Below are 16532 nucleotides of genomic sequence, written 5' to 3'. Positions count from 1 at the left end.
GGTTAGAGGGATTGTGGGGACGAATTTGGTATAGGAGAGATAAGGGGAGACGTGACAGTAGTGACGAATTTGTAAATGTGTAGATTTTGTAAATATGGGGTAAGGGCAAGGGTAGAGTAGGTGACAGGGGGGGTGACGTACGGTAGGGATGAGCTTTTCTCCGCTCCGTCTCCATACGCACCTTGCCTTGCATTGCCTTTCTTGATGTGTACCCTTGTGACCTTACCCCTCGCTCATCTGTCTTTTCCCCTTTTGTCTCCCACATGAGGACTGTGCGCCACTGGGCGCCAAGGGGAGCGTGCGTGAGTCCGCCATTGGGTGCCCGAAACTCTCGCAACCACAGCTGTCTGCATCGATACACCACCTTATGGACCACATGTCTGTGGCTGAGCACCACTGATGGACCCCATGGGTTGGGGCATGGCCCCTCTGCTGGAACCGGCCATGAAGGCCCGAGATCTTGCTGGCGGACCTTGCTCACAGGGCACCTATGCCCCACAGGTGAACCACACTAGTCGGCCCTGTGGGCCCTAAATAAATGACAATGGACACGTTGGGTGCATTTTATTTTAATCCAAATAGGCCGCCAGCAAAGAAGATGACAACCACAGGAAAATAACATGGCCAGCAGAGGGAGCCGAAGAGGAAGACCAGCACCAGGGTTTGTTGTTTTTATTTTTTAATGAACAGTGATGACTGTGCACCGATTGGTGCTTGATGGTGCTTTGGTGCGTTTTTGGGTGCTTTCATGGTGCATCGTGTGCAGGGCAGACTGTCTCACCCCCCCAAAAGAACGATCACAGGTCCTGGGTTGCGTTTTGTAAATAAAGTAGTCATTGTAAATAATGCGCCCCCACCGTAAGTGTTTTAGTTTGAAGACCATTCCGCAATTCGGTTAGCTGTGGGCATGAATCTGTTAGGCAGGGTGCAATGGAGCAGCGGGACATATTTATTTATGTTTTAAAACTGTCGCACTCAGGGTCAGGTTAAATGTAGAGGGAACTACACCTACGTGCCACACTAAGGTAAAAGTTAATAGGCCCGGGACGTGCCTAAGGGGAGGAGGGTGCAGTGTTGTGGATATGAGAATGTTTTTTTTTTTTTGTTGTGTAGTGAATAGTTGTAAAAAGTCACCTTCCTTCCTGCATTTGTTGTTGTATAAAGGTCAAAGGGCGTTCCCGTAGTTAATTCCATAAAACATACACGAAGGACACCATATATCCCTGTTCAGTAGTTATATCCTTATTATGTGTATTAGTGTAAGGCTGTGTCTTCCATTAATTGAAATACTCCATTGCACCAAGTGAAATAAGAGTAGATCCCCTTTCCCTTCACATTCCCCTTCCAACAAATTGCCAACTGTTCCCTCCGCGACTCCATTCGCCACGAGGTCGGCTCGGAGAAGAAGGGGGAGGAGCTGCCGACTCCTGGGCGTGCCCGCCCATCGTCATCAAGGGCGGAGCCAGAGGGCCGTGCCGACCAATCAGGGCCGAGGCGAGCTCACCGATGGGTGTGTCCTGGACACCAGTGGCTTGATCGCCTGAGGCGCTATAAAGAGCGCGCGCGAAAGCCTTGAAGTAGTTGGACTAAGAAAGAGAGAGGAGAGAAGTGGCGAAGCGAAGCAAAGAGAGCAAGAGTAGAGGAGGGAGGAGATCAGATCACAGACAAGCCTGAAGAGAGTCCTGGAGTTTGTGAGAGAGGGAGAGAGAACCCGTCACGCCAGACCCCCCACCAGCAGCGTTGGCTCCACCAAGCAGCTCCGACCCGTTACCCCGCGCACACGACAGGATCGGTGGCATCGGCGGCCGTCGAAGTCCAGCCCGACGTCCCGTGCGGGATCAAGCTCCAGCCAGCTCCGTGCCTTCCTCCCCCTCCAGCCACCCACCTCCTTCCAGCCAATCCACTCTGCAATTCCCCGTGTGAGTCCGTCTTTGTTTGTTCTGTCCAGGGTATTAATTAAGCCTGTTTAGATAAGCTAGCGATTTTCACTGTGTCTCTTTGATTTCTTCTGTAAATTATTTTATTATCCTTCCTTCTCCTTGGTTACTTTTGGTTGTAAATAGCAAATAAATTATATTCGTATTCCCTACTTCTGTCTTCCTCTTCTTCACATCCGTGTCGCCTTTGTCTTTTCCCCATTGAATATCTGTGGCACGATTTGGCCCACGTTTAAGGGATCGGGTCTAGTCATTGTAAAAACAGTTCGGGCCGCGGCGCCATCCGCTCGGCAAATTAACATCTTATCCGCAGTCCGTAACAATATGTATTCAACTGTATAGTGAGAATGGATGTTGTTGAGTAACATTGAGGTGTTGTATGTATCCTGTGGTGTGTGAGTGATGCTTCGGTTGTGTGTACCCACAGGAGCGTGACGCAGGTGGAAGTGCTATGTTTCCGTGATCGTACAACATTCGGCAACAGGAACTCGACACACAGTTTGTTGCTCAGTCTGCACCTGCCTCAACTGCCTTCCACTGGTTAGTCAGGTTTTGCAAGGACCATCCTGATAGACATACCCTGGGGAAGCTTGTTACCTTGTGTGCGAAGGAAAAAGCAGGGTTAAGCAATTGGTTCACTTTGTCTGTCTGTCTGTCCACAAATGTCTGTTTATGAGAGAGAAACAACTTTATTTCAATGGAATGTTCCATTTTGAACACAAATCAAAGGAGCATTAATCGGAAAACGAACCCGTTGTTTAATAGTACGTACTGGACTTTGGTTCTGAATTTGTCCTGATCGCACCTGCCCAGGGAGGAGTGAGATAAAAAAAAAATATCAGTCTGCCTATCTGGCAGTGAAACAAATTTCAAAATCATTCCAAACAGGAAACTTTGTTTTATTGTAGCGACGTTGTAAAGGACACACGACAGGTGCTATGAACTAATTTAACATTTTATACAAGGTGGTGTAAAAGACGCTGCAGCAACGGCGGTAAACTTCCCCCCAATCTTTTTTTTTTTTTTTTAAACGAAGTTTAAAATCTTTATTTTCTTTCAATTGAATTATATACTTGGAAAAACTGTGCAACACAAATCGCCTTATTAGCACTTTCAACAACCTTTTGTTTAGCAGGCCAAAATATACAGCATTTTACGTCATCACAACCAATCAAATTTGTTGCTCGCAGACTCTCCCCCACGTCCTTTTTTTTTTTTCCTCTCTCTCAAGACTGCATAGTGTCAGGTGTTCTATGAACTCTCTAGTTATCGTTATTTAAATACCGCTCTTTTTATTGATTACCCTGCGCTCGCGAAGTGAAAAGCAAGCTTTGGCATTCGGTTGCGTGCGTGTGTGGCGTACATGTCTGCATTTTTAAAATTCATTTTCTCGGCAATCGTTAGTCCGATTGACATGACATTTTACCACAGGAGTGCCTCTACCTGTAGAATTTTTTTAATTCATAATTATGACATCATAGGTCACGTGGTACGGACGCCACCTTGGAAAAACGTTACACTTCTATATCTCCCAATCCGCTCAATGGCAAAAATTGAAACATGGCTCATTGTCAAGTACTCCCCATGGGGAATAAGATATATTGATGATGTCATCGGTGCCTTCATTATGACGTCATAATTCGACAAGTACAACGCTTGATCTGATCAGTATAAAAAATATCTATTCTTCTGCAACTGTTAGTCCAATGGACACTAAATTTTCAGAATGAGTGGCTCCTCCTGTAGAATTTTTTTCAATGATAATTATGACGTCATAGGTCACATGGTAGCAGTGCCATCCTGGAAAAATCGAAAAAAGTTGCACCTCTATATCTCCGAAACTGCTCAATGGAAAACATTTAAACATGGCTCATTGTAAAGAACTCCCCTTGGGGAATAAGATATGTTAATGATGATGTCATCGGTACCTTCATTATGACGTCATAATTCGACAAATACAACACTTATCCGATCATTATGAATTTTTTTATCAGCAACTCTTGGTCTGATGGGCACGAAATTTTCACCATAGGAGCGCCTCCTGTAGAATTTTTAAATGATAATCATGGCGTCATAGGTCATGTGGTACAGGCGCCATCTTGGAAAAACTGAAAAACGTTGCACCTCTATATCTCCAAAACTGCTCCATGGAAAAAATTGAAATGTGGCTCATTGTAAAGAACTATATTGGGAATAGGTGTTGTTAACGATGACATAACTGGTGCCGTAATTATGATGTCATAATTCGACTGGGACAATGCTTAGTCTGATCAGTTTGAAATTTATTGAGCGTGATCTGTGCAACAATTTTATTAGAGAATATAAATTTATGACGTCATCACTCACGTGGTCTGGCAGCCCTATTAGATCAAAGAAGAAAAAAAAAAACGTTCAAAAACAGAAGATGAATTCCATGAAAATCGTCACCCATGTGTGATTCCGTCACATTACCTGGTCTGCCTCACTGAGAGTAGTACTCGTCTGTAGCCATGTGACAGTTCTGGTTCAATACATATAATTGAATTCTCTCTGCTCTTCTTAGCATTCAAGATAATTACCTTATATGTTCAAAATTAGAGTGCACATGGTGATTCCGTCACGATGGAATTCATGAGAAGAGTTAGCTCGCACCAAGTTGACTGTGCAGGGTACGTTTTCTATGAATACCATCTGGTTTATTTATTTTTTCAAACTAGACTGGCAGCTTAACTTCCCCTCTCATGGATGGCGTGCTCAACAATACAGACTTTACTCCTCTTTTCCTCCTTCAGGCTGCCCACATATTTCTGGATGGGAGAAGAACGAGAAGGGATCCTTGGGACCCCGAATGGTTGACCTCAGTGACTGTATGGATCCCTTACGGTAAGACTGGTCCCAGTTTGAGTGGTTGGTATCAGAAATAACAAAGATCAGTGTCAGCCTCACCATTTATGTTGAAAACTGGCATTAATGGATTTTTGTTGAAAATGACCCGACTAGTCATCCTGATCATATTTTTATCTGAACTTCTGGCTCATGATGCTGAGAACCCATATTCAAATTTGACATAGCGTACATGGGTTTGTTCATGGTCCACTCTTGTTTATGTAATTAATGTTGATGGACACTTACTGTATAGGTCAGGTGTTTTGGTGCTTTATGCTCTGATTTTTGCTGAACTCACTTTGGCTTGTTTTTTTGTTTGTTTTTTTGTTTTTTTGTATACAGAATCGAGGCTCATGAAAGAGCTAACATTTATCACAAAAAGAAATCAGAGACAAACAAACAAAGTATATAACGAGGGGAGCGGTAGACAAGATGGGGAGAGAAGGGGAAGCACATAAACACAACATTTGAGAGCAGGGACATCGGGAATGTGTGGGAGGGAGAGGGATTGGGGGAAGGCGGCGTGGGAAGGGGGTGGGGGGGGGGTGGGAGAAGTATAAACACAGTACACCAAGGACTTCCAGGAAAGAAGTTGGTATTTCAAAAAAGTGGATTTTGGGTGAAATTAGCGGGGGTAGAAAAGATCAAGGTTTTGGATGGGGGAAGATAAGAGATGGTGGTGAACAGCTGTTTTAAAGACCGGGGGGAGGAGTGGGATTGAAGAGAGTGAGGGAGTTTGTTCCAGAGGCGGGAGAAAAGAGGAATGATTGAGTGAAGGTGAGCAGAGAGTCTTGATTTTGGCAGTTTAACCATAAGAGGGTTGCAGGCAGATCTTGTGCGACCTGTAGGAATATTTGGGGGACAGAGCCCAAAGAGAGCTGGAGGAGCAAGGCCAGAGAGGAGTCGGTAGAAGACAGAAAGACCACCAACCTGCCTGTGGTGAGTAAGTGAAAGGCCCTCGGAGGTAGCTTCATCGCGGGAGATTCCAATGATTCTGAACGCTTTGGTTTCAACAGCGTGAAGACGAGCTTGGTGTGTGGCAGGAGCACCAGCCCAGAGGGGGGAACAGTATTCCATTGAGCTGCAGATGAAAGCCTTATATGTGGTGAGGAGCTCAGGTGTGCCAAGGAAGGACTTCGCACGACGGAGGATGCCCAGTCGGCGACTGGCTTTGGAGGCCAGATTTGAAATGTGGTTTTCCCAGGAAAGATCATGGCAGATAGTGAGACCCATAAGCTTGAGTGACAGAACTTCTTGGAGAGGATTATTCAGAAAGTGGATGGGAGGGTTGTCCAGTCGGTCTTTTCGGAGAGACATCGTAAGAGTGTGAGATTTGTCAGGATTGAAAGACTTGTTCCACTTGTTTGCCCAGTCTCTGATTTTGTCCAGGTCTGCAGAGAGTGAGGAGGCAGCAGACTGCCGATCTGAGGGATGAGGAATGGAGCGGCAGAGAGTGGAGACATCAGCAAAGAGATAGAGAGGATTTTCAAGAGAGTCGGAGAGATCATTGATGAAGACCAGAAAAAGCACAGGGCCCAGAACACTGCCTTGGGGAACTCCAGCCTGAACAGGAAGAGGAGATGAGAGAAACCCATTCAGGGCCACACGTTGACTACGACTAGAGAGGAAGTCCGCCAGCCATGCGTGGAGATTTCCATGGATACCAAAGGAGGAGAGTTTGGTGAGCAGAGCGGGGTGCCAGACCGTATTGAAGGCACGTGAAATGTCAAGGGAGACGGCTTTAATTTCCTGTTTGGCATTGAGGACCTCCATCCATTGTTGAGACAGCAGAAGCAGCATGTCCAGAGCAGAGTGACCAGGTCTGAAACCAAATTGATGATCATTGATCAAGCCATTGGAGAAGAGGAAAGATTTCATATCCGAAGCAATGATGGATTCCATGACTTTGCTGATAATTGGGAGAAGGCTGATTGGTCTGTAGTTGCTAGGATCTGTTTTTGCACCTTTTTTGTGTAAAGTGGTGATGTTGGCTGATTTCCAAGCAGATGGCAGATGACCTTGAGCAAAAGAGAGGGTGAAGAGAACAGAGAGAGGGAGTGAGAGTGGAGTTTTGAGACTGGGATAAAGATTTCCACTTTTGAATGAACCCAGAAGTGTGTTCTTCTCGTCTAGTTGACTTAAAACCCTTACACTGTATATTCTACACTGTAATGTAATAATAACCAGATGCCTTTGTGGTCCTGTATTACGAGATATGATGTCACAAAGCTGACAGTGTGACCTGTGCTTCCGATGTACGTGTTTGTTGCATCGATATTGACCCTTTATAACACTTGAATTCAGGTGTTGGGTCTGCCGTGTTTTTTGCCAGTCTTGCAGAATCGTCAGTGGACCTGAACCTGAAGCTGATGCGTTGGCGTTTGGTTCCGTCCCTGAACCTTGACGCCATTACAAAAACGCGCTGCCTGCTCCTTGGCGTAGGGACCCTCGGGTGCCATGTAGCGCGTACCCTGCTGGTATATTGAGCAATGATGTGGAGGTGGTTAAATTTTTCTTGTGTAGTTCGGGGGGGAGGGGGGGGAATTTTTTTTTTAGGCACAATGTGAGGGAAAGATTGGGGGGGTGGGGGGTTGGTTGACGCTAAGTTTGTGTGGTTGCATTTATTTGTCTTTCATTTAAAAAAAACATTTCATTGCAAATCTATCTCGCACCCAAGTGTTTTGTGCTCTGCATTGAAAAATAGATTTTGTCTGTAGGCTTTATTAATAGTGGAGGCTGCTCTGCACATCCTGCAAAATTGAGGTTTGGAGTGTCCTTTGTTCACGCATGAACATCTGTGGTCAAAGCAGCTCATGATGGCATTTCATGAATCGACAGCAGACACCCCCCATTGTTATCACTATCCATTATGCTTCCCAGCTCAACAAAGCCTCGCCACCTGTTCCCCACTAGAATAGGTCAGAATAGTCAGAGGTCATCCTGTAGGCCTTTGAACCAATGTCACCTTTGCGTGGAGATCACTGTTCCAACTGGATTTTGTACGAGAACCTGTCTATCTATATACAGGGTGTTTCAAAAAAGATTATACAATTTAAACGTTTATTTAAAAAGAAACAGAGACCTCAGGAATGTGAACCAAACATTTCTTGAAAGCTTATGACAATATGACATGGTATTTTTTTTTTTTATCGAATTGCTATTGCAGTAAAGACATTGCTAGAGTTAGTGAGAGCCGAAGGTCTGAAATTGGCATTTACGTACAATCCTTGTAATTGACGTTCTTGATGTGTGCCCCTCAACGGTTCAGACAGGCATTGATCCTGACTCCAAAGTTCTGTCCAACTTTCCTGTAGGTCTCAGGTGTTTCTGCCCCCCAGAAAATGTTGTTGTGGTTGTTGATTGAACCGTTCAAGTGGAAATGGGCTTCATCACTGAACCACATCAGGTTGATCCAGTTTGGGTACCGCTCCATCCTGTCACTGAGCCAATTGCACACATCAAGTCTCCTTCTCATGTCATCTTGCTCAGTTTATGCCTAATGGAGATGATGTATGGGGAAAGCTTCAGTTCCTTAGTGAGGATATGCCAGACTGATGTTGGTTTGATGCCCAGCTCCTGGGAGCACCAGCGGTGGGACTTCTTGTGTCCACTGCAGAATCCTGCAAGGCGTCGATGTTGGCATGGCTCTTGGTTACTGATGCTGGCCTGCCACTGTTGCCCTTGCTCTGGTTGTGCACTGTACCCTAGTGCTCAAAATGTTTCACAATACGTTGAATGGCACAATTTGTGGGTCCATCACGTGTTCTGAGGTCGTATTCCTGGCAGAACCTCCGGCGGGTTTCTGCATATGATTTTGTCTCATACCACAGAGCCACCACTTTTGTCTTCTGCTCCATTGTCAATGACATAGTTAACCTACGGAGCTAGAAATCCCAGGGAACAAATACCATGATAACACCACCAAACCCTGAAAAGGAAAACGGTATAGGTCAAACAACAAAGACATGGCAGGAAGTCAAAGTTGTATTCATCTTTTTGAAACACCCTGTATACCTCCAAAATACCTTGCAGTGATGTTTCACCGATCCAGATGAGCTCCTTGTTTTACCTTAGTTGAGCTCCGCTGAACAGGCTATCTCGTTAGAGCGATGTTTTCTCATGTGTGTGCAATGTTGGTTCGTCCGGAGTGTCTGTTGTCATGCTGACTTTAGCTTTAATCTTTTCAATAAATACGGGTTATGATGTTTCATGCTGGACCATTCCACATATTGAATGAACAGCAGAAGTCTTGCTTTGTCTGCGTCTGGAGATTTATTCTGGCGCATCATTCGTGATGTTGTCGGCGTTTATTGTTTTTCAGCGAGATAAGTTTGAGAATTTAAATTCCTCAACTTGAACATGTTTGACTGAACTCGGTACCTGTGTCTGTGTGCCTCGTTTTTTATCCTCTCTATGCATTCCTCATGACATGGACTGCAGGCATGGGGTGTACGCCACATGACGCTGGTTGATAATTCCCGAGTGTCGTATTCTAATCCCGTACGACAACCCTTGTATGAATATGAGGACTGTCTTGCCGGGGGGAAGTTGAAGGCACCAACAGCAGCAGAAAGACTCCGCAAGATATTTCCTGGAGTGGTGCGTTTGTACTGAGCATCCTCTGTCCTTCCTGGCCTGTGCTGCTACTGTATTTTAAATATTCAAATGTGTTGTGTGGTTCACTTTTTCCTTGCTAATGTATGACTTCTCCCGCTATGCTTTCTTCATTCCACTCAGAGAATTGATGGGAAGACAATATATCATATTTAATCGACAAAATATCAGATTCCAAATTCCTGCCCAAACTCACTCCTCAATTTGCAGTTTGCCAGTTTGCGGAGTATGCCCATACCCCCAACCTGAGTGGAGTCTGGCCTTCATCCTGCAATGGACTGCAACCAGGTTGATTATTATGAATATAATATGGGATTTGAACTTGGGATCCCAGTATCATAAACGTTGTGCCATGATATAAACTTCAAGCGGGCCAAACTGAGTATACCCCACACTGAGCCTGTAGCAGATTCTTCAATTTAAGCAGGGTGTGGGGTTGGTATCCCAAAATATGTACTCATGGTGATTCTTTGCAATTTGAGCTTGTGATTGGACATGGACTTGTGATTTTCATTGGGAACCAATTTTGTTTATGTTGAAAACTGCCATTCATGGGGTTTTGTGGAAAATGGCCTGACTCGTCCTGATCATATTTAGTCCCCTACCGGTGTACACCGGAGGGGACTATAGGTTTGCACTCCGTCCCTCCGTCTGTCAGTCCGTCAGTCCATCACGCAAAGAACAGTTTTCCGGACTTTTTTTCTAAACGCTTAATGCTAATGATTTCAAACTTGGCACATGGTTTCCTCATGATAAGTTACAGATCGAGTTCGAACTTCACGACGTTTCGATCATTTTGACAAAGTTATAGTGGGGCGGCTTAGCCCAAATATTCAAAAGAATTGTGCATTTTGTGATACAAGCACCAAATTTGGCACAAATGTACATTAATATGTTGCGAACATTTTCAGATATTGGGCCACTTGAAATTCCGTAATTTTTTTTTTCAAATTTTTTCAAATTTCGTAATTTCAAATTTTTCGGGTGACACCGTCACAATTTCGGTCTTCGAGGCCGGCCGATAGGCAAAGTGTGACCGGAAGGGACGAGGTTCTCCTGACCACGTGGCCCTCGATCTGGGAAGCGAGAGGCGTTCCATTAGTGGACGCGCCCCTCACGCCCGACTTTTGGGCGGCCCCGGCAGGCCGTTTGTTTTGACGTTCCGTGACAGGCCCCACACCCCCACCTCCGGGCCGACCGGAAGCTTGTGCTGAGTACATCATACCTGAACAACTCAGTGAGGCAGAACACAGCAGTGCACACCAGGGTGACCCCTTCAGTGCATAAACCAATTAACCTGTCCACTGCAGGGCATATAGAAATGAAGTTATTTTCTGCATATAATAATAATATAAGTTCAGTTCTATATAACAATTTCTGTTATCACCACTACCACTACAACTACCACTACTACAAGCTTTGTCTGGAATTTTGTGGACTAACAGACAAACAGACATACAGACAAGCTGGGATCAAAACATTACCTCCTTCCACCATTGAGTGTAGAGGTAAACATCATGGAAATTATATCATGCCCTAGATTTAATTCATGCTTACCCGTGTATTTGCTTCACTGGTTCACAAGGTCTTTTGCATACATGTAATTCAGACTCTCGTCTTCATTGCTGACCACACAATGTTCGCAACATATTAATGTACATTTGTGCCAAATTTGGTGCTTGTATCACAAAATGCACAATTCTTTTGAATATTTGGGCTAAGCCGCCCCACTATATCGGCCGGCCTCGAAGACCGAAATTGTGACGGTGTCACCCGAAAAATTTGAAATTACGAAATTTGAAAAAAAAAATTACGGAATTTCAAGTGGCCCAATATCTGAAAATGTTCGCAACATATTAATGTACATTTGTGCCAAATTTGGTGCTTGTATCACAAAATGCACAACAGGTTTGCTATGCTGCTACACTATTATGGCACTTTGAACTTTGGGAATTCTGATAATTCTGATGATCCTTAACTCTGTGCCATTTTAAGTTTTAATTTCCTTTAAAAACCAATTTCTCTGCAATAATAGGACCGATTGAAATCAAATTTTCACCGTAGGGGGGACTCGGTCTGCAGAATATTTTAATGGTAATTATGACGTCACAGGTCACGTGGTTCGGCCGCCATATTGTTTTTCGTGAAAACACGAAAACCCTTTTTTTCTCTGCAACGGCTGAACAGATCGAGGCCAAACTTTGCAGGCAGAATCGCATACCCATGACGAACAAAAAAGTCACCGAGCATGACGTCATGCATCACATGGTTTCAGAGTTATGACGTTTTTAAGCATGAACTTTTAAAACCGAGCCCCTCCCTCATTTTTGATCCAATTGAGGGGAAACTTTACAGATCTGTTCAGCATGTCAGTCTACTAAAATGTCCTGTTGGAATATGCGATAGGTCACGTGGTTGGCAGATATCGGTAATTAAACGAAAAAAAATTTTTTTAAAGGGATATCTCTTGAATCACTGGTACCTCAGACCGTGAGTTGGTAATTATATAATTCACACAGTGCAATACGTGCAGGCCGCTCCATGGAGCGACCTTGCGGGCTTATCAACGAGGTGAGCCGTGACACACATGTGTCTCAGCATATGGTACCTCAGATCAAGTTTGAAAACCAGCATCAACCGTGCATAAATTTGCATATTCGATCATTTTTGACAAAGTTATGGCACTTTGAACTTTGGTAGGGGACATGTATTGCAGCGCAATACTCAGAATGCTTGTTTTATCTAAACCTTTGTTCTCCATGTCCACGAGCCTCGAGATCAATTAGCGTGAACTCGGTACTCTTTTGTGCTCTTTTCTTTTTCTCACGTGGCTTAGACTGCACAAGGAGAGGTGCTCAGTATCCCCATGCCTGGACACCCCTTGTCAGGGGACGCCAAGGAGGTCGCTAAGGAAGTGGCTCGTCTGGAGAACCTTGTTGCTTCTCATGATGTCATATTTCTGCTCATGGACACTCGTGAGAGTCGTTGGTTACCTTGCCTCCTCGCCGCCAGCCAGCGCAAGGTAACATTTGTGTACGGCTTTAACTATTCACTGCTCTAGTCTTGCCTGATGGAGAAAGCTTGATTGCAATGGCGGATTTGCAGTGCTTTTACATCGATGCCTTCCCCATTCTTCACTTTCCCAAGCTTGTGATAAATGCTGCTCTCGGATTCGACACGTTTGTCGTGATGCGGCATGGCCTCAAACTTGCGCGAGAAGACGACGACCTAGCGGACCAAGCGGCCGCCAAAGAGACCACGGCGGGAGCGTCTTCGAGTTTGGCTTGTCATTCCTCCCTTTTCTCTGATATCCCAGGGCATCGACTCGGCTGTTATTTTTGCAATGATGTGGTCGCTCCTGGAGACGTAAGACTTTTTCTTCCCACGCTCGCGCAGTTTGAATATGACTGCTTGATGGATTTGTTCTTGGTTTAGTTTTACATCTGATGGTTTGAGGATCACAGGAGACCATTCTGTGTGCACCCCTCAGTCTACAAGAGGCCGCATGCTGGACCAGCAGTGTACAGTCAGTCGCCCGGGTCTTGCACCTCTGGCCGGAGCCCTCGCAGTTGAGCTTCTCGTCTGTGTTTTGCAGCACCCGAAAGGGTAAGCGGATTTCCTTTGTTTTATTTTCACTTCAACTCGAGTGTTTCTCTTACTGGAGCATCACCTGGGTGTGCTGAGCACCTTTGGATAACTCGGATTTAGGTTAAAATCATAAATAACATCAAAATACCACCATGAAATTGGCATAACCTGTACCTGGTGGGGTCACCATAATTAACTGCTTAATGCAAAAACCACCATCCTGAGACCAGCCGCGTCGTGCGCCGGTTGATGCCAGTGAGGTTTCTCTGGAGCCAATTTTTGTGTTCCTGGATCAATCTATTAATTCATAGAATGAAATAATGATCTGTATCAGGTCGTTTACCAAGAATCCTTTGAAAACAGTTACCTCACACTTGGGTCAGCGACTCCATTTCATCGGTTTTGTTACTTCACTCAATTCTGTGCTTAAACGGAGTACGGGTGTGCTGCTCATGCAGTGCCCCCTGTAGGTTAGAGCGCAAATTTGTAATTTGTTCAGGGTGCCGGCGATAACCCGGGGTTGGGTACTTTGGGACATTACATTCCAACTGGGCAAGTATTACAAAACTACAAGAAAACAAAGGTTCAAAGTTCTGATGTTACATCCATGAAGTGGCCTTCACCTGAGACTAAGCACATGTACATTGTACAAGGCCTTGATAATATACTTATTGATGGAAGGGAACTGGGCAGGAAGGAGGAATGTGAAAAAGGTGGGATAGAGATAAAGATAAGAGGGCATTAGAGGTGGGAATGAGGGTCAGGTAGGAGTGCAGGAGGTGTTTTGGGGTAGAATATTGTGTGTGTGTGTGTGTGTGTGTGTGTGTGTGTGTGTGTGTGTGTGTGTGTGTGTGTGTGTGTGTGTGTGTGTGTGTGTGTGTGTGTGTGTGTGTGTGTGTGTGTGTGTGTGTGTGTGTGTGTGTGTGTGTGTGTGTGTGTGTGTGTGTGTGTGTGTGTGTGTGTGTGTGTGTGTGTGTGTTGGCACAGGCTGCAAATGAAATTAAGCTTGGTGTCTTTGTGATCTAAGTCACAACTACTGAGACTTTAATGAGCCAAATGCAAGTCACCATGATTACCTTGAAAGAGTTTGTTTTATTTATTTATTTGTGGGTGGGGTGGCAGCATTCCATTGTCCCTATTCTGTGTGCCGTGCAGGGGGTACGCTCCAGCTAGTGTTGCAGACGACCGATTGGATGAACCTCCAACGGTGCTAGGCCTCGTACCTCACCAGGTAAAAAAGAAAAGAAAAGAGAGAGTGCAGTGGGATTGATGGTGTGTTTGTACATGTGGGCGCGTGCGTGCGCGTTGGCATCAACTCACCTGAATCGCAAGGAACTCGCTCGACCACCGTTGATATTCAAAAACCAAGTCGTTCTGTGCCATATCCATCATGGGCTCCCCTTTGTGGGATATTCAAGTTAAGCCAAGAAGGATTGCCTCATTGCACTATTTTCACACGTTGATGGCGACCTTGTACTCGAGGCGGTCGAGCAGGACTGATGCTGTCCTTCCGAAGACGACGCATCCTTGAAGGAAATTGAACTCAAACTAAATACGAGGGTCATTAGATCGGACCATTTACCAAGCTTTCTCCTTTGCATCCTTTTGTGAGAAGACAATTTCCGGTTGAGTTACCACATCACGTTTTCACGGCCATCTTTCAATTCAGCACGTTATCAATGGCGGTGATTGCTAACGATTGCTGTTGTTTGTCCTGATTGGTGATTGCTGTTGTTCCTAATTGGTGACAGCTGCTGTAATACTAATTGGTGATTGCTGTTGTTGTTCCTGATTGGCGATTGCTGTTGTTGTTCCTGATTGGCGATTGCTGTTGTTGTTCCTGATTGGCGATTGCTGTTGTTGTTCCTGGTTGGCGATTGCTGTTGTTGTTCCTGATTGGCGATTGCTGTTGTTGTTCCTAATTGGCGATTGCTGTTGTTGTTCCTGATTGGCGATTGCTGTTGTTGTTCCTGATTGGCGATTGCTGTTGTTGTTCCTGGTTAGTGATTGCTGTTATTGTTCCTGATCGGCGATTGCTGTTGTTGTTCCTGATTGGCGATTGCTGTTGTTGTTCCTAATTGGTGACTGCTGTTGTTGTTCCTGATTGGCGATTGCTGTTGTTGTTCCTGGTTGGCGATTGCTGTTGTTGTTCCTGATTGGCGATTGCTGCTGCTGTTCCTGATTGGTCATTGCTGTTGTTGTTCCTGATTGGCGATTGCTGTTGTTGTTCCTGATTGGCGATTGCTGTTGTTGTTCCTGATTGGCGATTGCTGCTGTTGTTCCTGATTGGCGATTGCCGCTGTTGTTCCTGATTGGCGATTGCCGCTGTTATTCCTGATTGGCGATTGCCACTGTTGTTCCTGATTGGCGATTGCCGCTGTTGTTCCTGATTGGCGATTGCCGCTGTTGTTCCTGATTGGCGATTGCCGCTGTTGTTCCTGGTTGGCGATTGCCGCTGTTGTTCCTGATTGGTGATTGCTGTTGTTGTTCCTGATTGGTGATTGCTGTTGTTGTTCCTGATTGGCGATTGCTGTTGTTGTTCCTGATTGGCGATTGCTGTTGTTGTTCCTGATTAGTGATTGCGGTTGTTGTTCCTGATTAGCGATTGCTGTTCTTGTTCCTGATTAGCGATTGCCGCTGTTGTTCCTGATTGGCAATTGCCGCTGTTGTTCCTGATTGGCGATTGCTGCTGTTGTTCCTGATTGGCGATTGCTGCTGTTGTTCCTGATTGGCGATTGCCGCTGTTGTTCCTGATTGGCGATTGCCGCTGTTATTCCTGATTGGCGATTGCCACTGTTGTTCCTGATTGGCGATTGCCGCTGTTGTTCCTGATTGGCGATTGCCGCTGTTGTTCCTGATTGGCGATTGCCGCTGTTGTTCCTGGTTGGCGATTGCTGTTGTTGTTCCTGATTGGTCATTGCTGTTGTTGTTCCTGATTGGTGATTGCTGTTGTTGTTCCTGATTGGCGATTGCTGTTGTTCCTGATTGGCGATTGCTGTTGTTGTTCCTGATTAGTGATTGCTGTTGTTGTTCCTGATTAGCGATTGCTGTTCTTGTTCCTGATTAGCGATTGCCGCTGTTGTTCCTGATTGGCAATTGCTGCTGTTGTTCCTGATTGGCAATTGCCGCTGTTGTTCCTGATTGGCGATTGCCGCTGTTGTTCCTGATTGGCGATTGCCGCTGTTGTTCCTGATTGGCGATTGCCGCTGTTGTTCCTGATTGGCGATTGCCGCTGTTGTTCCTGATTGGCGATTGCTGTTGTTGTTCCTGATTGGCGATTGCTGTTGTTGTTCCTGATTGGCGATTGCCGTTGTTGTTCCTGATTAGCGATTGCCGCTGTTGTTCCTGATTGGCGATTGCCGCTGTTGTTCCTGATTAGCGATTACTGCTGTTGTTCCTGATTGCCGATTGCTGTTGTTCCTGATTGCCGATTGCTGTTGTTGTTCCCGATTGGGAATTGTTGTTGTTCCTGATTGGGAATTGTTGTTGTTGTTCCTGATTGGGAATTGTTGTTGTTGTTCCTGATTG

General features: G+C 45.3%; 1 protein-coding gene across 3 annotated transcripts in view; it reads left to right on the top strand.

The window, feature by feature from the left end:
• ATG7 (autophagy related 7) overlaps positions 1-16532 on the top strand; it is a 52711-nt gene that overhangs the window by 34073 nt on the left and 2106 nt on the right. For 2 of the 3 annotated variants that reach the window (XM_068132642.2, XM_078768651.1), the window contains 8 exons: positions 2365-2477; positions 4709-4799; positions 7135-7279; positions 9243-9401; positions 12253-12438; positions 12564-12782; positions 12907-13022; positions 14160-14235. In XM_068132642.2, coding sequence (XP_067988743.2) covers positions 2365-2477; positions 4709-4799; positions 7135-7279; positions 9243-9401; positions 12253-12438; positions 12564-12782; positions 12907-13022; positions 14160-14235 — 1105 coding nt within the window. Of the gene's footprint in view, positions 1-383; positions 502-2364; positions 2478-4708; positions 4800-7134; positions 7280-9242; positions 9402-12252; positions 12439-12563; positions 12783-12906; positions 13023-14159; positions 14236-16532 lie in introns of those variants that run through there. The other variant, XM_068132643.2, reaches the window with a different exon arrangement.

The sequence above is a fragment of the Myxine glutinosa genome, assembly GCF_964187855.1.
Source record: "Myxine glutinosa chromosome 12 unlocalized genomic scaffold, kmMyxGlut1.1 SUPER_12_unloc_2, whole genome shotgun sequence".
Classification (NCBI taxonomy): domain Eukaryota; kingdom Metazoa; phylum Chordata; class Myxini; order Myxiniformes; family Myxinidae; genus Myxine; species Myxine glutinosa.
This window is presented reverse-complemented; position numbering and strand designations above follow the sequence as displayed.